Source organism: Cuculus canorus, chromosome Z (genome assembly GCF_017976375.1).
Source record: "Cuculus canorus isolate bCucCan1 chromosome Z, bCucCan1.pri, whole genome shotgun sequence".
In the NCBI taxonomy this organism is placed as follows: domain Eukaryota; kingdom Metazoa; phylum Chordata; class Aves; order Cuculiformes; family Cuculidae; genus Cuculus; species Cuculus canorus.
In genome coordinates, this window is record NC_071441.1 from 4,001,709 (window position 1) to 4,027,559 (window position 25,851).

The 25,851-nt window shown below is 38.1% G+C and overlaps 1 protein-coding gene across 1 annotated transcript in view; it reads right to left on the minus strand.

The window, feature by feature from the left end:
- FYB1 (FYN binding protein 1) overlaps window positions 1–9,113 on the minus strand; it is a 66,389-nt gene extending 57,276 nt beyond the window's left edge. The window contains exons 1-3 of the mRNA XM_054054989.1: window positions 9,080–9,113; window positions 8,817–8,985; window positions 4,637–7,869 (exon numbers count right to left, since the gene is read on the minus strand). Of these exons, the coding sequence (XP_053910964.1) occupies window positions 4,637–4,639 (3 nt within the window). The 5' untranslated portion in view covers window positions 4,640–7,869; window positions 8,817–8,985; window positions 9,080–9,113. The remainder of the gene's footprint in view (window positions 1–4,636; window positions 7,870–8,816; window positions 8,986–9,079) is intronic.
- Between the last annotated feature and the right edge of the window lie 16,738 nt (window positions 9,114–25,851).

The window sequence follows — 25,851 nt, forward strand, 5'->3', positions numbered from 1 at the left end:
TACAGGGAGAGTAAGAAGACCAATCTCCCTATGACTTATTTTCAGAATCAAAATGCAGATACCCTCAGAGGTTTAGAGAAGAGGTTGTGACACTTCTCCAAAACATGTTACACAAGTAAGTAATGGGAAGAAAGCTGTTAGAGATGTGTCAGCAGAAGTAAAAGGAACACCCAGCCATAGCTGAAAATCCAAGTTGCATGAGATCCTCTGAACCCCAATTCATCCTCTGAAAATGTAAGCCCACTAAAATGGTTAAAAAAATAATTTGCCAATATTTGTGGATTGAATTTGGCATTTTTCCTTACACATCCCATTTTTAAGTAAGTGTAGTGAATCATTTTCATGTTCCACACCTTTCACTGATGACATTTGACATTATAAGTTATGGGCCACTGTTCACAACTTCAGTCCACGAACATAGATGAGCCTTTCTTTTTGTACATTTCTGTGTACTTTTTCTATTCTTGAGTTTCTACGTACTTCAACTTTGGGATTGAGGGGTGCTTCTGAAGTCAGCTGGTATTTTTGTTCATTTCAGAATTTTCTGGTGTAGAGTCCTTAACTCTGATGGAGAATTACTTTTATTCTTTTTTACTTTGTTGGATTCTCTTAATAAGATTACAAATCAGATTTCTCTTTGTAAGAGAAAATACCTTAAAAAGTTGACTTTTTTTTGAAACGAACCCACAAACCCCATCAGATTCGTAATCCCATACTGTTCATTCAAGTGTAGATTACTTACTGATAATTATTAAAACTTTGTGCTTACAATTTTCAACAAAACAAAAAAAAAGTGCACCTTTAGATATTCTTGTGTTATCTGTCTTAAACTGTCAGGAGATATGCACAAGTTTACTCCCATGAGACAAGTCTGGAGTAAAAGACTACAAAAAGTCTCAAAACATAGTAGGGCAAATGCTGCCAATTCCCATCTTTGAGTGTGACTATGAAGGCTTTAATAAAAGGCTTTAATAAATGGTGACCAAGGAGTTTCAAGGAAAGGAATCAAGTGTGGGAAACTTTTGTCAAAGTGAAATGTTGGGTTTTTCTTTACCAAATTCCTTCAAACACCTTTGGTGCTCCTAATAAAGCAGGTAGCTTTGCAGTACTGGAGAAAGGGAGCCGGAAGCCCAGAATTAACTTGTGTAATTTACTCTTTGTTAGAGTAGGAAAAGCTGACACATAAAATCCAACGTTTTCCCTGTTTTCGCTCAGGTGGCAAAGATAAGGATCAGGGTCATTTTGTATCTTAAGGTGAAATAAATAAACATGGTGTGTTCTGTATCAGCTTCATGTTTACATTTGTTTATGAATGTGATTTATCTTTGTCTAATTTACATATCTAACACATTTTTCCTATCTTAGCTGTTTCATTTTTGTCCCTCAGGACAGGAAAATCCCTAAGAGATGAAGGTTGTATGAAAGTTCAGCAAAGGTATTGTTTTTCTGAAATTTAGGGCTCTCTGCAAGTCCGTGATTTCTCCAGGTTGCAAAGTACAGGGGTGTGGAAGGCTGGAGTTCATTCCACTCCTCTTAAATAGGCCAAGATATTGCCTGATTTCAGCGTCTCTGAACAGAGACATGGTTGGATGTAGCAAGTCCTGGCTTGCCAAGAGTGTTCCTTAGTAATGTCATGGGGTTCTAATTAGTATGTTGCAATAATATCATGGGGCTCTCAATTTGGCAGCAAGACACTGCAAGATAACTTGGATGCCTGTCTGGGATGTTCTGAGTGCAGTTTGGGTCCCCTGTGCCAATCTAGAGGCATCACTGGCATTACACAGAGCGTAGCTCCACTTAAGAATATGAAGAACCTTTTTATGACCATCTACTAAAGTAAATCACTTCACTAAATGGCCATACTTTTCGGGTAACAAGAACTTGGTGCCAAGCAATTAATGCATTTTGACTACCCTGGAAGAAGGCAAAACCATTTCCAAGGTGAATGCTACACAACTACAGCACTAGCTCTGACTGAGTTATTTCAGGGCAAGTTATGATACAATAGTAGTTCTCCAAGAACTGCCTGTGCGGAGACTTCTTGTCTATAGTCAAATGAAGGGAATGACAATCTGCCACAATTAAAAAAGTAAAGTTAGTAGCACTGATGAGACAGTGTGAATGCCTTCCAAGCTGAGATACATGGAAAATGTGCCTTACCTTACTGTTAAAAGCTGTTCTAGCTTCATCTGGATGTTCTGATTAAATAGATTCCAACAGTCTTTTCTTCTTTGCTGGATGTTTTTTATGTTCTTTTAACCTTTATTTTTAAAAATTCCACCCCAAATCGTAGGTGCAAATAGATCAATCAAATTCCTTGATTGGCCATATCTATATCAGAACATTTATCCAAATTCTCATGTCTCAAAAGTGCTTTTGCTTCTTACAATAGATCTCAGAATTACCAGTATCACTGCAAGAAGACTGGTATGTTAAAGCCTGTTTCTCTAGGTCAAAAAATCAACAGAGCTTGTCTTGACTTGAAGTCAAAGGAAAATGCAGTCCTTTTCGATTCTGTTCATCAGCTTCAATCTTACATCAAGCTACACCTACCAGCAGCTATTATTGTTGTCCCATTACATTTTCAACTGAAATTATGTCTCAGTGTTTTGGCTCCATTATAAGAGTCAGAAATGAAATAGTGAATTCTGTATTTTGGTCTTCATTTGGATCTGAGGATTCTGCAGACCTAGTTCTACTCCTTCCAATCTCTTCCTGTATGCACTGAAACAGAACCAGATTACACCCAATCTCATGTTCAAAAGGTTCACTTTTTTGTAGGAATGAGTTTGTTTTCTCAACTACTCCAGCCTCTGCTACTTTAAAACTGCCAGAAAACAAACTTTCTTATACTACTATCACTTTATCTTCTTCAGGTACTTGTTTTGCTCTCCTCCAAATTTTTTTTCTTATCTTCTCATATTCCTATAATATTTATTTCCACCTGTGCAACTTCAAAGAAAAGAACAAAGGATGGGATTTGCTTCCTCAGTGAGGGTTCTGGGTTGCCTTTGATGCAAAGATGAAAGTGCTCCTTCCCCAATAGTGCTATATAACATTGTCAAGGAAAAATAGTAGAGCATATGAATTAACGTTTGGCATTACTTTGAATTGTCATTCATATCTGGATTCAGAGAAAACAACTTGGAACTTTGAAAAGATTTAAACAAAAAAGTGAAACTATTAATTGTTGCTTATTTTCAAACTGCATTTGGCCACCACAGAAGTCCTATGAACAACATATTTGCACATTTACATATTGTTTCTAAAGAAACCCTTTTTTGAAAGCAGCAAGACACTTGAACCATGCCAGAAAATTAACTCCATTTGCCTTGCAAACTTCAATTTAGGGTTTTGCAAATACAAAGACTCCATGTTATTCAGGCACCTGAATGACTAGCTCAAGTTAAAGAATCTCTGTGGCAAGCAGAATATGACAACAGAACACAGAGATGCTCCTTTGGTAGAATTACTGGCCTTGTTCAGATCACATCTATCCATATGTAAATCCAGAATAAGTAAAGTGGGTTGAACTGAATTATTGGCATAAACAAATGTACTGTTTTGCCCTTTGGTACTTGGTTCTACACAGTGGGATTCACTACAACAGAAATAAATATAGTAACAAATATATGGCTTTTATTTTAAATATGAAAAGTATATAAATACTTTGAGGACATTGCTTCAGATTCAAGAAGTTTATCCTTGTGTAAAATAGAGACAAACTCAACCAAAACCCTCTGAACTTTGAGAAGCATTGTTAAGTATAAACTATTCTGCATTCAATCCTATTTCACATTGCCATTATTCAAGTGTTAGTTGCAATGGATAAAGTTAGACCATTTCCCTGATGAAGATACTGAATTCTATAGCTTGGGTTCCTCCCTAAGTTTCATGGGAAAGATACTTTTTTTCTCTTGAAACAAGACTGACAGTGTCAAATAAAGAATACTACTTTGATAATACTACCTTCAGGGAAAAATTGCTGTGTTTGGGGATACGTACCATGATAAAAATATACAACTTGCTTCAGGAGATTTAAAGTATTTCCCAGAGCAAAGATGACCAGAAAAACTATTCAGATTTCACACTTTTCAGCATCTATATGTAGAATCACTTCTCTAGAAATTATTGATTTGTTTTATTAATAAAATACTTATAAAACCAGACCCATATATAGAGTTTGGGATTTTAAAAACCCTGTACTTCAACTACACTGAAGATTTACACATAAATACATAAACCTTGAGTGTTTTTTTTCCTGATTTTTTTTTTAAGTTGCATTGTACTTCTGAAACAAAATAAGAAACCTAATTAAAAGGCTTGACCCATCCCCATTTCTTACTCGACATCCGACTGCAGAATTTCTCTACATACACAAATAATTTGTTGGCTTAGCCTTGAGAGAAACTGTTTTCTCTTCCTTAATTTTGAACGCCAGAATCAGTAAGGCACATAGAAACCAGTTCACATGATGAAAGAGCCTAAAAACTTCTTCATGCCCTCAAAAGCAGGAAGTCAGCCGCAAGGCTGAATTAAAAATTATTAAAGTTTACAGTCACATTCGCTGCAATTTTAGTACTAAATCACATGCATCTATGTAATAAAAAGTAAATGAATAGAGCTCTGTACTCACCATAGTTTTGGACTCTCTGTCTCCACAAGTCTGCTAAAGAGTATGCTCTGTACTAGAGAGAGTAAAAAATGTTCTTTGTCCTTCACTGTGAACTTCCTTTTTTGAAAGTGTATGTGGCCTATCCAGCCTTCACAGGAAAAGATATCAGCAAAATCCTTGTTTTGCGTATTATCAGCGACCTAACAGAATTTTTAACAGCATTTGTTTGGGATACACTGTGGCACTGTGAAGGACGAATGACAGTGAGTGAACATTCATTTTACGACCTCCAAGATTACAATGAAAAACAGGTCTCAGCAGATGAGAAAAAATATAGTGATGTTTTTACTAATCTTTGAATTAAAAAGGCAAATATATTTACTTTTCTGTCTTTCATACTTGAGGTTCCTGAATTTTGGTGTATGCAGGCTTCACTACCAACCGCATGAACACCTTCTTCTGGCTTGGATTTTCATGGATATTTAAAAGCTGGAGTAATTTTATTCCTCTAATAAGCTGAAATATATTTCTGCTAATTAACCTTTGATTATTCAGCTCTTCATAGCTGATATTATCAGAAAAATAAGGTTGTCCTGGTCTGACGGGATATTAAAGTTCTGCACTACTGCAGACTTCCTATGCAGAAAAAACGAAGGAAGAAAGGGCATATAGCCATAAACCTCACTGAGCTGGATCCAGCAAAGCAAGCTAAGGCAGAAGGCTTGATGTAAAAAGATGAAGGAAGGAAAGAGTGAAGCACATGCTAAATGCGGGGAATAGAAAGACAACGCTGATATATTTTGGGTGATGTCCAACTGCTAAGTAAAAAAAAACAACTGACTGTTCAATAAGCAAGCTTCTCTTTTTGAAGTAGTGGGGGCAAATAAAAATGATAGTAAAGTAATAGAAACTACCATATCTGTGTTGCAGGGACGATTTAAATTGCATTCTATGATGAAATCAGATTTCCCCATAATCTCAGTACTAGAGCACTGAAAGGATGGCTATATTGCTCTAAGTCCCAAACTGCTGGTTTTCAGTGAAAATTACAAAATGAAAAACAAATCAATATTATTGATAGTACAAATACCTATAGCAGCAATTAGAAAATACATTACCTATTTTCTAAAAAGCAGAAAATTACTAAGGGCAGCTACAGGCTTATTTGATAAGCACAACATTATGCAGCTCCAAGAACAGATTTAGTAAATCAATTTGGAAGAGAAAATATTAGGTATAGGTAGCTACATTTGAGATAGGTTTCATGAAAGATGGAATACATCTGAATAACTTAATATCTGCTTTACAAATTATAACTGGCAATTTTGGCAAAAGTTAATACAGTTAGCTTGATCTATCTGGATCTAAGCAGAGTATGTCATATCATGTCCTTTACAGCATTTTAAGCAATGAGAATCAGGAGAGGATGACTGGTTAGAAAGACTGCAAAGTGGTTCAGGAGATGGCTAAAGCTACATCAGTTTAGAAGCAGAAAGAGAATTTTGAGTTTAACTGGGATTACTAGCAGTGTTCTGCAGGCATAGATCATGGGACTGATCCTGGTCAATACTTAGGTCAAGAGTCTGGTTCAAGAGCTGGGCGCATATCTGAAGATAACATCAGTATGGTGCTACTAGTACTAGGGAGAATCACGTAGTTACACAGAATGAGAAGGCTTTGTGTGTTGGAACGATGGAAATCAACCCAAGTTTAATAATAAAGTCATGTACTTAGGGTTAAGAACAAGAACTTTTGCTTTGGGCCAGGAAGACATTAATGAGTGACTAAAATGGCATGCAAGGTGTTAAAAGTGCATGTGATTCAAGTGTACATTAGATAAATGATTTTCAGGAGATGCAGGAGCAGAATTTGTGCAGAATATTGATGGGAGCTCATTTAGAGAATTGTGTGCAGTTCTAGTCAACTATGTTGATTGACCATGAGCTTAAAGAGTAACAGATACAAGTCCAGTCTTCTGGTATGAGTAGAAAGACTTCATGGCTTCTGAAAGGACAGTAAAAGAACTTGCCTTGTCTAACTTAAGAAAGTGGAGATGAAAGGGGCTATGAAAAAGTCTGCTAAGCGTCAAAGAGGAATGATTATGCTAAAAAATAAAGGATTAAAATCAAATGGGTATAAATAGGTTGTGAGTAGATTTAAAGTGGGAATTAGAAAAAAAAATATTAATTTACATTTACTTGTATTCAATAACTATCTTCCAAAGAGGATAAAGAAGGAAGGAAGGAGATCAAGAAATCTTCTATATTCTAAATGAGCAATTTATGAGCAAGACTTAATGACAGAACAGGGAGAATTCTGACCTTAGAAAAAAAAACCTGTTTGTCCAATGGAGAATGCTAAACGCTACTGGAAAGAAGCTTAGTCAGCATGTCTCACACTGAGGGTTAAATCTCAGACTATAGTAAGTTTTCCTAGATCTGTCTTCTATTTATGTATTTATGTGTCTATGTATGCATTTATTCATCTATCTATCTATCTATCTATCTATCTATCTATCTATCTATCTATCTATCTATTTTGTTGGTTATTTGTTTGTTTGTTTATTTGTCCTTACCAGGAATGTTTGCATGTGCAGTTCTTGAGAAATTACTCTGTCTGCTAGGGATTTCCTGATTTCTTATAGCTCTGTTCTTAATGGGGGTTCCTGCCATTCCCACAGTGAGGCAGTAACATCATTTTTTTCCACCAAAAGCAGCTTTATGCCAGGTACACAGTGCAACAAATTACATGAATGATAGGTTTGAGGCTTCCTGAAGTGTCCCGGGACTGCAGGAATGCTTGGTGCGTGTGTGCTCTGTCTGTGGAGAAAATCCTGTGCTTGCACTTGGAAATAATAATTAGTTGAAGCCAATTGATTAGTGGGATCCTATTCCTGCTTCTGTGACGTGAAGGGAGCTGGCTGGGTAGAGGAAGCGAGAGCAGCAGATGCTACCTTGACTTTAGCGAGGTTTTTGACGTTGACTCCCATAACATCCTCACAGATAAACTTAGGAAGTGTGGGTTAGGCAAGACTGTGCACAGTGGCATTTCCCAGGGATTGGTACTAGGCTCAGTCTTGTTCAACATATTCATCGATGACCTTGACGAGGGAACAGAGCGTACCAGAAAGCTGTGCTGCCATTCAGTGAGACCTGGACAGGCTGGAGAGAGTCCAGTGGAGGGCCACAGAGATGATTAGGGGACTGGAGCATCTCTCTTATGAGGAAAGGCTGAGAGGCCTGGGCATGTTTGGGCTGGAAAAGATTGAGAGGGGATCTTATCAATGCTTGTATATAGCTAAAGGGCAGGGGTAGGTCAGAAGGATGGGGCCAAACTCTTCTCCGTGATGCCCAGGTAGTCAACAAGGGGCAATGGGTACAGACTGGAACACAGGAACTTTCATGTGAACATGAAGATAAACTTCTTTACTTTGAGAGCGACAGAGCACAGGAGAAGCCTTCCCACAGAGTCTATGGAGTCCCCTTCCCTTCAAAACCTGCCTGGATGCATTCCTGTGAATGTGCTTTTGCAGGGAAATTGACCCGATGATCTCCAGAGGTCCCTTACCTGCTACCATTCTGTGATTCTCGGCTTACATGAAAAGTGTTTTCTTGTATCTACCTCTTTTATGTTATCTTCTAGTGTCTAGCAGAACAGCTAAGTTAACATTAATAACTTCTACTTAACAGGGAAACAAACTTCTTTTTGTTTTCTCAAAGTTTTTAAGGAAAAATCTCTGAGAACTATCCTTCCCAGCCCCCCAAAATTTTCCTCTGATTTCATATAAAAATTTTTAGCATATTGACATAGACAAGATACAATGTCAGGCTATTAAGCAAATGTTTGGAGAAGCAACAGTAATAACTCCAGTGTCTATGTCTTCATAAACATTCTGGTGATCCAGGGCATAAAACAGAAGTAAAATGTGAGGATGGAAATAAATCCACAGAGGTATTTTGCTGAAGATAATGACTTTCCCAGGCTTTCTACTAACAGTATACCATCAATCAGCTGATCTTATATATCATACATTATTTTGATACTCATGCTGGAATTAAATTCTTGAAAATCGGTTTGAAAACACGCCTCAATGAATTATGAAAAAAACATTGATGAGGGGACACCATTATGTCTTTGACTAATAAAAGCAGATAATTGACACTAATGATGGCCACAGAGACAAAAGATGGACCATACTCACAGCATCAGCTCATCTTGTTAAGACGTTTATTGGTGTATTACTTTGGTTTGATTAATGATCAATTAAGCTGCAAGTATTTTTAAATGATGGCATCCCATTGCTCTTGGGTAGCTAACTGGCCCGCAGAAACCGTGATTTGTAGAATTAGTTTATAATCCGTTATAGTTTTCTAAAAAAAGGAGAAAAAAAGAAGTTATAGAAGATAGTAGGCATGACATATATATTGGTCAAAATTTGAGTGGAATGGTATAGTCATGGCTTACCTAGAACATGATTGCACTGTGTCTCAAATATGACTGTAATATAAAATAATTCTAATGAAAAATGAATCAAAACACATATTGTGATTTTCAGAAGACTTAAGTATCTGAGTTCTCCTGGAAGAGTGAGTACTCAGTATGTCTGATATACCAGGAGCCAAAGTTAAGTTAGTTTTTCAAAGAGCTTTTAATGTGCCATATCAGAGGAAATACATCTGAATATGTATGTATCGTGAGTTATCATCATGGTATTTGCTGTCATGGCTGAATAGAAACGTGCCAATGATATAGTGCAGGAAGAAAATTAAGGTGCTTATGAGATTTATTTTTTTTAAATAAGACCTACTGACTGGATCAAGTAAAGGTGAATTTGATACCCTTTTTTTAACAACAGGTCAATAGCACCAATCTAGGGAATGTCCAGGACCAGAGAAACACAGAAAAATACTCCTACAGAATATTTTCCTATTCTGACAAAACTGATGCTTCAGAGCCTTCCTGAGTGAGCATGGTTATCTACATAGTTGAGAATATTCCATTAGTTTGTGTAAGGTTTTTAAACTACATATTTACTTTTGGTATGCCCACTGTGTGAAGGACCAGTCTTCAGTCTGTTTTGAATCTGCCATTTTCTAGTTTTATTTCATTTCCCCTAATTATATTTGTCTTCCTTATATTAGTCTAACTTTTCTGGCTCTGTATCATATTCTTCTCTCAATTTCTCTCTCCCATCTGTGGAATAACTTCTGGAATAAGTAGCTTTGATAGCCTGGAGATATGGAGCTGTAGGAAGCAGTTTGTAATTCTCTCAGGTAGGGCTAGAAGGCCCACGGGTGCTGTTACAGCTTGCTGGCCATGCTTTCTTCAGGCTGCCTCACAAGTAGAACATTAGATGTAGCTGAATTCTACTGAAGTTGAAAGAGGGCAGGCATAGAAGAAACCTTCTGATAGGTATTTCTGGTGCAATTAGAGGTCATGTTGTGAAACTTAACATCAGAGTGTTTGAGTGGGGAAGCATTCAAAATCCTTTCCCTATCTTGCCATCTATTTTCTTTACATGGCCTCCCAGAAGAGAAGAAACTTATGATAACACGTTAAGCATAAAACCCAAATACTTCCTCCTAGGCCTGAAAACTCTTACTGTCACATCCAAATGGCAAATTTGAGACCATCTTGCCATTTTGTGGAGCAGAGCATTCATCCTCAAAATCTTGCCTTGGGTTTTTTTGTTTTTTCTTTTTCTTTTGCAGCGTTGCATTACCAATAAGAAAAAAGACAAAACAATGTAGATAAACATTCCCTTACAGTATTCTTTTGCCAGCTAAAAGTTTCAAAACTGCTAGAACAGTAGCTTTGTTGGATTTAAACATTCTACTTGTCAAGTAACAGAATTCAGACTCCTAAAATGGTCGTTATATTTTGTTCCTGGAAAATATGTCACTTTCCCTCTGACCAAGTTGTAAGTTTTTTGATGGAGAGTCTGACAGGAGATTAAATTTGGATTTCAGGAGCTGAATTTTTAGCCTATTCTTATGCAGAACTCTTGAAATTCTGTGATATAACATTACTTGCCGAGACATTCAAATGCAAGTATAAACATTCACAGATTCAAGCTACAAGGTGGCCAGCTTTAAAAGCTATATTAAGTCACAGATTTAAAAGAAACATGTACACGGAATTACCTTTCACTTCTTCAAATGCCCTAAATATTGGCTGACCATGTATTCTAAACCACTATAACACATTAGTACTTGGAGAGGCTTCTTACCGGGTTTTGAGCAGCGTAACTACTTGGTATCTCCACAGGGCCGTTTTTCAACGCTTTCTCCCTGGCATGGTCTGCCACCAGGTTCTGGTGCAGGATTATTACACTGGCGAGTTCGAGTGCTTTCTCCATTGATGCAGGTGGACCAGGCACTCCAACAGCTCCAACCTCCATCAGTGACAACTGGTATTAAGAAACCATACTAGGATTAGTCCAGCAACTCTCTGTCTTCAATGCAGTGATAGAAAGATTAATTAGACCTATTTACTCGAGAGTTTTGGGGGAGGACAAGGTAGACCATGATTCATTTCTTATGTTCTGAGTTACAGTGACTGTTCAGATCATTGCGCCCTCCAGCATACATCCCATCACACAGAAAATGCCCATATAAATGGCACTGCTTAAGAACCCAGATCACAGAATCACAGAATCACCAGGTTGGAAAGGACCCACTGGACCATTGAGTCCAACCATTCCTAACACTCCCTAAACCATGTCCCTCAGCACTTCATCCACCCGTTCCTTAAACACCTCCAGGGAAGGTGACTCGACCACCTCCCTGGGCAGCCTCTGCCAGGGCCCAATGACTCTTTCTGTGAAGAATTTTTTTTCTGATATCCAACTTGAACCTCCCCTGGTGGAGCTTCAGGCCATTCCCTCTTGTCCTGTCCCCTGTCCCTTGGGAGAAGAGCCCAGCTCCCTCCTCTCCACAACCTCCTTTCAGGCAGTTGTAGACAGTAATAAGGTCTCCCCTCAGCCTCCTCTTCTCCAGGCTAAACACCCCCAGCTCTCTCAGCCGCTCCTCGTCAGACTTGTTCTCCAGCCCCTCACCAGCTTCGTTGCTCTTCTCTGGACATGCTCCAGAGCCTCAACATCCTTCTTGTGGTGAGGGGTCCAGAACTGAACACAGGATTCGAAGTGCGGTCTCACCAGTGCCGAATACAGAGGGAGAATCACCTCCCTGGACCTGCTGGTGACCCCATTTCTGATCCAAGCCAAGATTCCATTGGCCTTCTTGGCCACTTGGGCACACTGCTGGCTCATGTTCAGTCAGCTGTCAACCAGCACCCCCAGGTCCTTCTCTTCCGTGCAGCTCTCCAGCCACTCTTCCCCCAGTCTGTAGCGCTGCATAGGGTTGTTGCGCCCCAAGTGCAGGACCCGGCATTTGGCCTGGTAAAACCTCATGCCAAACCCAGATGTTTCAACACCTTTCACCCTAAGAAGTTGTATGAACACCAAATCCTGAGGCCCATTTTGGGCACCTATGCTTTAAACACTTAGCCACAGTGAATGAATTTACTGCATAGTAATTTTTTTTTACATCATCATTTGTGGAATTGCATTCATCTCTTTCCCTCTTGGTGGACCAATCTAATATTAAGCTAGCACAGTGATTATGAAATGTTACCACGTGTTAGCAAACATAATGCTTTTGCAGAAAACTGAAGACAAAGTAGCTTATGATGTGATGAGATTGCTATTGTCTGAAATCTGCTTACTATTACTGCATCATTCTTCAACAATGCTGCTGTTTACTTAAACGAACTTGAGTTATCATTCCAAGACATAACAATGTGTGTGGAACAATGAACTGTACTTTGGAGTACTATTTTTATAGAAAGAACCCAGTAACTTACCACAACTTCCACAGCATACACCCATGAGATCTGACAGGAGTAGGTACAAGAGGGTACTACGGCATCCTTCTGTCCTCATGAAGGCTCATTTGGACAGGATATCTTTCACAAAAACAAATATGCTCATTTCAGTCTATCTGGAGTATTTACTAACCTTTAACTAATGTAGATCTGGGAATCTGACAAGCAATTCCCTTAAAGTAACTTGAGCACATGCATGTACAGGCTCCATCCAGCAGCACAAGGGTGCCTCCGTTTTTGCAGGGTTCACATTTGCACACACTGTATTCAGTTATGTAGTCTTCAATTGCTTTTTCCAAATTTTGCTTCTTTAAATATGCGTCTCTCATCTTAACTGGAACAAGAGTGTGTATTGGAGAAGGCTGTAGAAATAAAAAGCCCATGCATAACAGACTTTTACCAAGTTCTGAATCCATCTGATGTACCCATCAGTAGAGTGTCTGAAGAAACTGTCAAGATGAAGAAAATAACTGAAATTTCACTGTAAATTTTGAGTCTCACCTACATCTTAGAACAACAGCTTTCAAACTGTGAGAGCCACAGCTCTGAAGGAGTTGTACTTACCCGTTGCTGTATCACTACGGGAGCATCAACCAAAGACTTAGACCACTGTATGTAATCCTCTACATCAACCATTTTGGATCCTCGCAGTAACATTTCTTTTATTTTAACTGAAAAGTCAATCTTCCCTCCATCAACTAAGGAAAGGACATCATCAATGACAGCATCGTCCTTAAATTCTGCTGCAGAAAGAAAGAAAAGAGGGTGAAGAATAAAGTTTAATGCCCATGAAGAACAGTTGTTCTTTTAGCACAAACAGTTCACCTCTGTAAAATGATCTCGGTGAGAAGAACCCTTCACTCACTGGTTGTGGTGTAATTCAACCTTTCTTTGCTTATACCTCTTAAGTAGGAGGAATTTTTCTATTTGGCAGTTACATTAGAAAGCCCTATATCTGAAAGGTAAAGAAGGGGTACAGCAAATTGAGAGCCATTATGGAGATCATAGCCAAAAACGATATGAGTAATGCTACTGTATCACCTAAGCTGAACTAGAAAAGGGCAGGAATTGGAATAGTAGGAGCTTCTGCCTTTTAACTAAAATACAAGATCAGCGCACTGAAGATAATTGCCTCTTCTGTGCTGAATCATCACAGAATCACAGAATCACAGAATCACAAGGTTGGAAAGGACCCATTGGATCATCGAGTCCAACCATTCCTAACACTCCCTCATAGAATCATCATAGAATCATCGAATGGTTTGGGTTGGAAGGGACATTAAATATCATCAGTTCCAGTTCTGCTGCCATGGGTAGAGACACCTGCCATTAGATCAGGTTGCTCAAAGCCCCATCCAACCTGGTCTGGAGCACTCCACGGATGGGGAACCCATGACTGCTCTGGGCAACGTATTCCAATGCCTCACCACCCTTACAGTAAAAGATTTCTTCCTAATACCCAATATAAGTCCTCCCTCTTTCAGCTTAAAACTGTTACCCCTTGTCCTCTCACTAAAGAGAGAGGATAAAGAGCACCTCCTCCTTCATCTTTGCCCACCTTTTCCTATAGGCTCTCCTTAATCTCCTTGCCTTTTGCAATTCTTAGGTCATATGACAAAAGACTTTTCTCCAAAGGAGCAGACAGGAACTAAAACAGGCAGGGGAACACAAGTAGCACAATGAGAGAATGGAAGCTCCTGCCCTGACTCCTCCCAGGCCTGTCCCAGCAGTGCTATCAGCCTCACAGGGTGTGGCTGAGGATTAGTCAACAGCAAGATGAGTCAATGGAAAGGCTCTCTGGAGGCAAAGAAGGGCATTTTAGGATTGTGCAAATTTAGATACGTAGGGTATATTTAGCGAAATGTCATTGAAGAGGTAGGGGTTACCAAAGTGGCTTTGGGAGGAATAAGCACACGAAAATAGAGGGATAAAGGCAAAAAAGGGGGCTGAATGCATATAGAACGGTGGCTAATCAATAAGCTTGTCTGTTGTGTACTGTCCTTGATCTTTGCAGGCTGTCCTGGCCCACCACTAAATTCCATTTCTAACTATTTTGCATTCCTGAGTGAGGGGACTATTCTGTGTGCATGTGCGTGTACAGAGATCTGTGTGCCAGCAACTAGAGTTGGACCATGGGCGGTAGGGATCTGGAGTTTGTGGTGCCAGTCACTGGAGCAAGTGAGGATGTATCCCTCAGTATGCGATCACTAGCAAATATCAAGCCGTAGTAGACAGATAGAGCAAGCGGCTTCGGATCCAGTTATCAAAGTGGCTGTTGGTCTGGAGTAGATAAGTATCGACTGAGGCAAAAGGAGGAGTTCACTACTGGAGTGGTCAAGGGTTCTAGACCAAATACTGGAAAGACCATAAGGCACTGGTGTTGCTGAGACCTATCTGCATGTGAGTGTGTCCGTGTGAGGCAGCTGGAGATAAAGGAATCCAAGGGCCAGTTGCTATGTAGAATGACTACTTAAGGCCAATTACTGGAGGCATCCTTGGTGTGTGTGAGGGCGTGTGTGTTGGTCTGTATCAGCAATAGGAGTAGAGCTGTGTGCCTTGGGGTGTTGTATATCCTGGTGACAACAACAGGGAAAACTAAGAATCAGGTTGCTGTTTTAATTGAATGTCTATGGCTATATGCGTACATTGAAGAAGTGCCAAAACACTCTGGGGGCTATGCTGCCCGGTGAGAACATCTGTTCTAGACGATACTGCTTGAGCAGAAGAGTTGGAAGCCTCCAGATGACCCTTCCAAGCTCAAGTGTTCTGTCATTCTGTGATATTTCTCAATAAAAGACTTTCACCCTGATGAGATGGAGAGAACGGGATGATCCCATTGGTGCTGTTTGTGTTTGCCTGAATGCTGTGCTTCTGTCTATATTCATTTGTGTAGCCAGCAGTGTATGTAAGTGTGTTTGTGTGTGTGTACTGTGAACACGTGCTCAGCCTGGCTTGAGTTGGGAGCACGGAAGTACAGCAGCCTTGCCTCTACTCATCTATTGGATTTGTCCTTTCCCTAACAGCAATAACTATACTGATTATAAAAGGGGAAGAAATTGCTATCCTCTTTCTTTAAGCAAATGATACAATGTAAGACAAGGATATACTTACAGTGGTCCTTCACATGAATCTTTTGACATTTACCACCATCAATATTAACATTGGCATGTAAGTATTTATATGCAATACTGGCATCTAAGTGATAGCCGAGGCACCTTTTCACATCTTCTACAGTGATACCTGGAAGTGGAAATAATTAGAAAGAATGAATAACCATAAATAATGTGACATTATTATTCTTGGAGAATAAATTTCAGGGATATTGGAAATATTTTTGGCTTTCTTCTTCCCATTTATCTTCTCTTTTTTCTTTTCTGTGAATTGCATGTGAGGATGATTGTATTTGAAGTGACTGCACAGGGCCAGGTGAGATCTAAAGTGATTAGGAAAGCACCAAAACTCTCCAAAATCTGATTTCTATATTCATTGATCTGCTGAAAGCAGACGTCACCCTAGGGACCACTCTTCCCATATATCCTATTATAATTTTGAATTTTGTCATTCTGCTGCTTATCATTTGCTGGTTTTACGTGCTAAATTATTCAACCCTCAGTTTCTCTCTCCCAACCTCAAACATGTTTCTCCACTCTTTCCCCCATAAAGTTAACTAAGGCCACTAATCTCTTGCAAATACTCTATTCCAGTAAGTTCTAAAACTCCTCTATCCACAACTGCCTCCAACTCTTCCTTTCTATTTATTAAGCTCTTTCTATTTATATAGTTTGGAAATTCACTTTTGTGTTCAGAAAGAATTTTGCATAAGATTAGCAATTAAAGAAAAATCCAGCACTATAATCTTGAGACGCTGAATGGAGTAATAGTAGGATAGATAAGTAATATCTTTGCCCTATGTCTCACTGCATAGGGACATCTGTTAGCAATATTGTTAGTGTTGCGTGCAGCAGAGACTTATTTTCTGATCTCCAAAATCAGCACAAGAATTGCCTTTTCTAACTGTATTCTAGAATGATCACTTTCATCCATTGCAAAAGGACGTATGTCTGAACTGCAGGGAGGATTAAATTGTTACTTTCCTATCTTAACCAGGGCAAGAAAAACTCCACAGTAGATGTTAAAGACCATAAAAACAGTTTCAACACATTCAAGTGCACCATGAGATTTCTAAAAAGTTCTTCAATTTATTCCTTGGGGTTTTTTTTGCCACCACTGTACTCTTAGAGTGATTGTACCACAAGAAGGTACCAACTAGCAAATTGGATTTGAGGATTAGGCAGATTTTGTAGGCTTTGGGGAACTGTTATGAATTATTTCACACCGATTAGTATTGTTAATATTTTGAAAAGGTTTGTTTAAGATCTTTTTTTTCCTCAGTTTTGGACTTAAAAGAAACACTTCAAATAAGAGTTACAAAGACCGACTCTCATCTCTATTTAGCTGATGTAATTCTGCAATGTCTCTAGTGTACAAGCAGCACACACTGAACTGTGATGTTCTCTGTAGTGCTCCATATAAATCTATCCTCGTTTGTCTCTTTGCATGACTGGAGACTTGGTGATAATCTGCATACCGTAGCAAGGCCAACAGAACACATACCTAGTCGAGACATAGCGTAATTATCCAGCACGTACACAAGTTCATATTTTCCTCCTACAGTTCCAGAGACGGCATAGTGAGTTCCATAATCTTCTAGGAATTTGAAATATTCCCCCTTATCATATGCAGCAGGCAGAGATTTTAGATCATCAATGAAACTATCTGTGAGACGGACATCACGACTCCGCATTTGGAATCTTCCCAGCTGAATCTTTCCTTTTACATGCAGAAAGGTTTGATTCTGAATATAGAGAGAAGAAAGGAGATGAGCGCACTATTTTAGTACACAGGACAGCAGGAGATTCTGTTCTGATTTACTTATAAAGCAATTGCAGCACTTTTAAACATGGTATTGGAACAGCGACAAACTTGCTTAATTCAAATTTAAAGTTCTCCAATTTAAACTGAGGAAGCAGCAAGAGATTTATATCATTTCAGTTCTTTCAGTTTTGCAGAACTCTCCTCTTACTCTCTTAATATCAAGTCCTTTGTGATCTATTTGATATCGAGATCTTCTCTTTATATGCAATATCTACCAGAAGGGCCTTTCTGATTTTTGTAACGCTGAAAAGTAATTCCATATGGCTTAACAGATAACACAAGCTGCCCACTGAGGGCAGCTGGAGTTCTATCTTTGCTTACAGTTGGAGCAGAACTAAGTTCTCCTTTTTTTTTGGATCGCTTCTCTGTTATTCTCAGACTGTCAGAAGGAAGGGCATAACTTCAATTAAAACAAACAAACAAACAAAACCCCAACCAACCCAAAATAACCTCATAAAATGAAAAATAATCAGGAAACAATCCCATTGAGGCATTTGACCCCTATATACATTCTAACCCTAGGCTTAGTGACTGGCACTTTTGTAAATTACACAGCATATAGTTCTATATCAACATCTAAAGTAGGACCGAGCTGCTGCCCATCACACATGACATCTTATGAAACAGTTGCACTTAAGGCTCTAAGCAAACACATGGCTTCCAAACCTCATTATTATCTGCAGGACTTTGGTGACAGTAGTGCCTAATAGGAGGTATATAAAAGCAATTTAGCAACTGACCATCATATTAACTGGCTGTTTAAAGGATCTTAAACTGCTGACTCAGATGCTGCTTTGGACTAGCAGAAATGTTCACGCAATTAAATGTCTGTGAGGAAATTTTTATAGAATCATTGAATTGTTTAGGTTGGAAGAAACCTTTAAGGTCATTGTAGGTGCAAATATTCTTTTCACCCAGCATGCACACAATCCTTTACTCTTCTGATGTCTCCAGGCTACTCCTGGCTTTAACTTGCAGGTGAGCTCTGGAGAGTTCTTGACTGGGGACTGCCACTCCACTAACCTGCAGCAACCTGCATGAGTTTATGGTAATAGACCTCTGCTGGTATGTCAGAAAATGAGAAAACAACTCATTTTCTGAAGTGATCTCTAAGCAATGATTCAAGCCCAAAATTCCTGTTATAAGCCACTAAAATATGAGCAGCCTGTAATACACTCTGAGTTACAGAACGTGACCTTTTGCATCTGTGGAGATGAATGCTTTGAGATATAAGTAGTCCATTTCTGTCTCGAGTCAGTGCTCTGTGTCAACCTCTCCCACTAGTACAGACTTTTCTCTTGAGCATTATTTTAACAAAGCAGTTATAAAAGTTATTTCAGAGATTGTATCCATTTGATCTCCAGAGCTCTGAAGGAGCCCTAGGGAACAAGGCTGACAAGAAACTAGAAAGATTGAATGAGTTGAGGTAGATCTATTCTTCCTTGCGTGTGGTGCGATTCAGCACTATAGAGTTGATGTACCTTGTACTTGATGGCATGTTGCAAGCACAGACTTTGTCAGATATTGTGGGAAAGGGTATCTATTACCTGGTCAATTCATTCTACTAGCTCCCAGCTGGGCTAGGCCACGGTGTCTAGCACGCCTAGTATCATTTTTTGTCTCTCTCTGACATCATTAGATGTAAGGCTACTTCTTTACTAGAAAATAATATGGGGTATGGGTATTTCTTCTGTCTCAAAGGGCAGGTAGAGTGGTATGGCTTCTGTGCAACCCCAAAGTAGGCTTGCTTTCTCCAGACTGCCTAGCAGGAATATTCCCTTCAACCATGCTGTAGAGCACCACAGGATGGGCATTGCTTATAAGAGCCCGCAAGGTGGGACAGAGCAAAATAAGCAGTGTGCTACTACAACTATGGATTATCATGTGCCTGTGCTAATGACTTAACCCAGGCTAATTAGTACAGGCACACCTGAATAGCTGAAATCTGACCTTTCAGTTATTATTCAACATTTCGATTTTGTGTTTACCTAGTGTAGGCCTAGTGGCAATTTTTATTTCAGGATTTCACCTAATTTGCCCACACTGCATGAGATCAGAGCTGCTTTCTAACCAAAATGAGATCAGGCATCTTTGGCCCTTTCTAAGATCAGGCCCCTATTAGAGATGAAGGTGGTTGCTAGTTAAGGGTAAACAGTGGGAAAAGTTACGTTTGGTTACACTTTGGCCAGATCTGAAATCTTAAACTTCGTATTGCCAGTATTTAATTTTTGTTAATAAATGACAGAAAAGCAGCAGGCAACTAGAATGCTTAGAAAGATTAATATTGCATTATTCTAACACTGCAAATTTTACCATTTGTAAAACTCTTATATTAAAAACTTTAGCTTGATTAAACTTACCCTTTCTGTGGAGCTTTTCAGGACGGAACTTAAACTTGAATTCTTGCTATAGTGATACTTGAAGTTTCCCTCTGAACCATTTTTGTTATTTCCTTCAGTAGGTGTGTATTTCAGAGACAGGTCAGCATTAAAGTATTTTTGTTTTTCTATGTAAACCTCTCTTATCATTTTTACACGATCATGGTAGAACACAGATGTGAAGGTTTTGTCTGCTTTTGTCTTACAAAAGACAATAAGTTGGTATAAGAAAACAAAACAGGTAGTAATAAAAAAAATCTACATAATACCTTAAAGTTTCATGTTTTACATAGCCTAGGAACACATTTTCTTAAAGTTCTTTTTTATTTTTAGAGAAAACAAATGGAAATACCACCCCATCCCCAAGCCACCTCAACTGGAACAGATCAGTGGTTCAAAACTAAACAGGAAACTGCAGTGACAATATTTCAGTGAGTGTTAAATTGCAGTATGTAGCACTTACAAACTAACCTGTGTGTGTCAACAGTTCCCTTACAGGTAATGAGCAGTAGTTTCCAGGTCCTTTCTAGAGTACAGGGAAGATTTAGTAACAGGTCCTGATATCCATAAGTTTGCTTTGTTTTCTTACAGCAGACAATAACTAATTCAGAATATCTATTTCAGAGCTGTTTATTTTTGTATACGTTAGCAGAATGTAGAATTTTCGTAACTGAAAATGCTTATGCTTCAAAAATCAAGTATAAGCAGTGATCTTTGGGTCAAATGTACTCATTTTATGCAGGATCTGGGTTAAATTGTCATTATTCTTTGAAGTTCCTACTTACAGGGATAGGCAATGCATTTGGTAAGCAAAATAACTGCTTTAATTTCTGAAATATATCTTGAACTGATGTTTCAAAGATCACTAAATTTTTTTTGGACCTCAAACCTCACTGGAAGTCATTGTCTGAAACTAAAAAGCCTATTCTTTTTTTTTTTTTTCCTTCAGCGGGACAGAGAAGGTCAACACAGATTTGCAAAGCCAAGCAGGATTACAGTATCATAATATTATTCCTGCCTTTTTATCGGTGTCTTTTGTGTGTCCTTGAAAAAGTAGCTTGACTGTTTTTCTTCCCAGCAGAAGAACATCTCTCGTTGATCTCATTCACTCATATTGTGAATATTCCAGAAAGATAGTTTAATTTACCAGGCACAAGTGCAACAATGAACATGTAGGAATTCCTCTGGTGCAACTGAACTTAATTGCTAAAGCAAATGATAACCACTCTGGACTTTCTCAAAATCTTGATGTTAAAAAGCTGCCGTTGCCTGACTCCAGATATACTGAGTCTTTTAAGGAGATGTCAGCATTCATCATTCAATTAAATATATAGTAGTTTGCATAGGAGACTTGGACTTACATCATAACTGAGAACACCCACGTTCCATGGCTTGCGGTAGTATGTCCGAGTGTTTCCATCACGTACCCTTTCACAAAGACCATTGAAAAAGTCGTTGTCAAATGGGCTGGCCATTGGCTGCATTCCTAAAACATTGACTCTACAAGAGAAATACAGGAGAAGTTACACTTCAAAAAGAGGAAATGTTAGCACTCATAGCATGTAAACAGTAGTTTCTCACTGGAAAAGCAAGATACTGTAAGAGATGGAGACTACAGCTGTGGAATTGTATGTTGCTTCATCCATAGCAGCTTGCTTTATCTCTTGTGGTCCTCTCATCTGCATAACGTAGATAGCAATACATCTTTTGTAAAACACTTTATTACCATTTCTGAGAAATAAAAAAATAGAGATACTAAACATGGAACACAGTGAGAATCTTAGGAATAAAAGAATTTCATCTTTTCATCTTGACCGATGTATTTGTGAGGAAGTATTCATTGTATGTTCAAAAAGAACATCTCTAGAGCTACTTTTAACCTGTTTTTTTTTTTCCGTAACTTATATTGGGATGTTTGCTGGTATGGACCTCGGTATCATACGTGTACAAGATCCATCAAATATGAAAAAGGAAAATACAGCTACTCCTAGCATTGTCTTTTCTCCCTGAGTGTGACTTGGTGGAGTAACAGAATTCCTTGGAGTAGAGGAGAGGAAATCTGAACCACTACAAATCCAGAGAAGTGGATGTATGGCTTTATAGATCAACATACCAATGTACAACAGATACTTCCAAACCCATGTCTTTCTACATGTCTTTCATAGATTTTAATCTTTCCAGTATTTCCAATATTTATGTCTTATACATGTCCAATACCTATCCAAATGTAGAAAGTGGTTATCTATTCACCAATGTCACCAGCATGCTGCACATCTATAAAACACATCCTCATGGAAGATTTTATTAATGGTTTATAATAGAAATAATAAAGAAGCTGCTTCTAAAGATGCCTAAGGACCCGGCTTACTTCCCCATGCTATAAGGGCAGCCTTTTTTTTTCCCCTTGTGCAGAAATACAACAAAATTAAACGTAAAGTATGCATCCTTCTCATTTAAACACAAGGTGGTGGTGTAGCACACATTCATCTTCACATGTTACAGTTCTGATTGCTGCTTCCTAACTGACAGTATGTCACACTTCCTATTTGAAAAGGAAGAAATTCAACAGAATGTGGGAATAAAAAGATTAATTTTTTTACTTAGATTAATGAGGAAAGCTCCTGTAAAGAGCAAAGATCTGGGAAGTGGAGAATGCAATAATGGAAAGAAGCTGCAGGCTATGTTTTTACAGTAAGGCAGCCCATTGTATAAATTATCAAGATATATTTTATTCCTTTTAGACATGAATGTTAGCAGGGCATAATAATTGGGAATGATTAATTCATTAGAAAATATCACTGGAAACATATCTATATATCTTTAAGATATACATTTAAATAATAAGTATTGTAAATACCTCCATGCAACTTCTATATATGATTTTTTGTATTAACATAAAAATTGATTTACACTGTCTGTATAAATATTTTATCTTCTCAAAGTATACAACCTCCTCCCGGTAATTAGATATTCTTCCGAAAGCTGTGTAGTGTTTCTGAATACAAATGTGAACATGATTCAGACTGTAATTTTGGGGATGTCAGTGCGCCCCAGTGTTTTCAGCTGGCTTTGGAGACAGTCGTAGACTCTTCACAAGACCCAGTACTAAATTCTCCTTCATTACGTACCCTTGCCCCGCAGTCCTGCCAACTTCAGACACATCAATATCGTAGTTACGGCATGGTGATCGTGGGTCAGATTCACAGTTATCTTCATCAGAAAAGTCCCCACAGTCATTATCTACGTTACACACAAGTCGTCGCTTTATGCATCGACCTAATCAAAGAATAAAACATTGAGAGAATGCTATTTTTCCCTCCCAAGATGGACTTCAAATGACACCTCCAGCTACTTTTTGTTGAGATCTTACTGTTACAAGAACTTAAGTGCTATACCCTGCCTCCCTCAAACATTCCCCTCCCCAATACTACTACTATATCTAGTGATGAACTTACTAGGATGGCTAAGAAAAGTAAATGATAGGAAAACTGCTGTCATTTGGAGAAGGTTGTTACTTCCTGTGATTAGTTCTAAACTAATCTTTAATAATTAAGTCTTTTTTTCTTAATTTTGTATTAAGAGAAGACAGGAAAATATTAATTCAATATCAAAAAAGAATCATTTCTAAATTGTTTGAATTGTTGCTATTTGGACTATATTATTTGGTCACTATAGTGCCCCAAGCTGTAGCAATTTGTGTTCTTAAGCAACAGTGAAATAGCAGTTATCCTGAGGTTGCATTATCACAGGTTTTATAAAGACTGATGTTTTTTCTACAGGATTTAGGGATTTGGAATAAATTTAGCCTTAGTATAATAAAACAACACTTCTTGGTATCAACCGCTTCACCCGTAAGTGCCACAAAATGGCTGTGAACTAGTAATTAAACACACATTTTCTAATTTACATTGCCATTTCACAGTAATTGAGATAAAGACAAAACTGACAATGGCCTGGGACTCAAAAGTCACTTATAATCTTTCCTTTTCTGTTTTGACTAGTTTTACTACCATTAACTTTTCCTATTGTATTTTGATTTATGATGAATTCTGAAGTTTACATTAATTCATATATCACATATGTATTACTTCACAAATTTACATCTTTGTTTGGATCTAGAGGCATTCTGGTCTCCAGCTACCACCTATCATACCTCTTTGGTCATTAAACTTCTATACATTTTGTTAACATTCTTTCAGTCCTAGATTTTCCCAGCAATTTTTTTCATAAAACTTACTGATTCTGTAGCAGATAAAGCAGTAGAAGAAAGTATATTCAGCTTATAACCATGGAGTAGAAATTATAGGACAAGAATGTAAACTACATGCAAATTATAATGGGAGATGGAAGTGCCCCTTCTCACGCACTGTTCATGCTACGGTTTCATCATTGTGGCTTTGGAATCCACCTGTGTACCCACTGGGGACCCACTTTCATCCATAACAATAAAGCATTGCTTCAAGAAATCATCCCCAACTAGGAAAACACTGCAGCCTATATCTCATTTTTGAATGTTATTTGTCTTCAATGGAAACTTATTTCACTTCTTCATAGAACTACATAAACATGGTTTCCTGAGTTATTGTATAACTCATAATGGCACAAAATCAAAACTCACCAGAATTGCACTGGAAGTCAGTACCACAGTTTGGTTCTGGTTCTTCAGGACAGACTTGGCTGGTTTTACAGCTTTGTGTATCTCCTAAAGTCTCCAGGCATGGTCTTCCACCAAACTGTCCGAATCTTTCAATACTTCTAGAGCGAAACTTGAAGGATAAATACTACTATTAACACTACTTAGAGAAAAGAGAGAACTATCAGAACTGAAGGATTTCCAACTGAACTTAGAACTTCTCAAAAAGAAATATCTTTGGTGAAATTTTTGGTGAAAATCCATAGGCAATGCTCATAGTGTAAAAAAATCCTGCAGGAACATTGAATTAATAATAATGTCTTAGCAAGCAAGTAGAGATGCTTGATTTTCACTATTTAGATGATTTCACTATTTGTATTGTTTTCAATCCATGGAAAAATACAGTCACATGTGTTTTGTATGCTTTCCATTCTTTCATCGTTATGAAGTCTCATAAGAAGACCTCCATGAAGAAAATAAAAATCTACTTTTGAAAAAAAATGCTTTTTATTTAGAAAGGGAAAATGTATTGAAAAGTAATGTTCTTAACAGAAACATCCATATGGCCAAAATAGTTAATTTCCATCAACAAAACATTTTGAATAAGAATGCTTGACCAATTTTGTACATCTGGATGTAGTCTGCTCTTACTGTTACAGCTTTAAATCTGAAATGATTATGGGTTTCATCAAATCAAAACCATACAATATTAGAATTGCAATCTGATATTTTCCCATAACCAGTGGCAGGCAGAAAATATCCCTTTGGTTGTGGCCTTGGAACAAAGACTTCCAGCTATAGCTTACCCTTTGATAGGTGCATGGGTCACACGGCCCCCATGCACTCCAGCTGCTCAGTTTACAATCTATTGGAGATGGAGCATTCAGTTCTCTTGTTTCCCTGTGGAAAGCTTTATCCGAAGAGCTGTCAAACAAAACATTCCAGTATAGTCCTGGGCAGAACACTAAAATCACACGTGAGTTTGTATTTATACTATGGACCAATACTTTTGAAGCATCTTCAAGCTGTACCTTGTACTTAGATGTAAACAGCTGCCTAATTTTAAATTATTTTTTGGCTTAAAAGTACACTAAAAAACTCCATTTTTAAATCTTTATATGTTCTCCTTCACTTCTGATAGTTCATATTATTGAAGAGAATCAAATTATAACACACAGGGAACGTTTGCAGTTGGGCTGTGTTCCTCATACTCAAAGCTGAAGACACAGGCGCAGCAGCTCATCTCAAACACAAGTAGCACTTCAACACTTGTCTTTGTGATTTTTTTAGCTTATCAAATTTAATGAGGTTGCCCTTAAGCCTAGATAAAAATTTTAAGTCTTACTAGAGTTGAAAGAAGGCTTATAAATAAAGATATGATCTGCTAATAGGCTAATTTATATAGT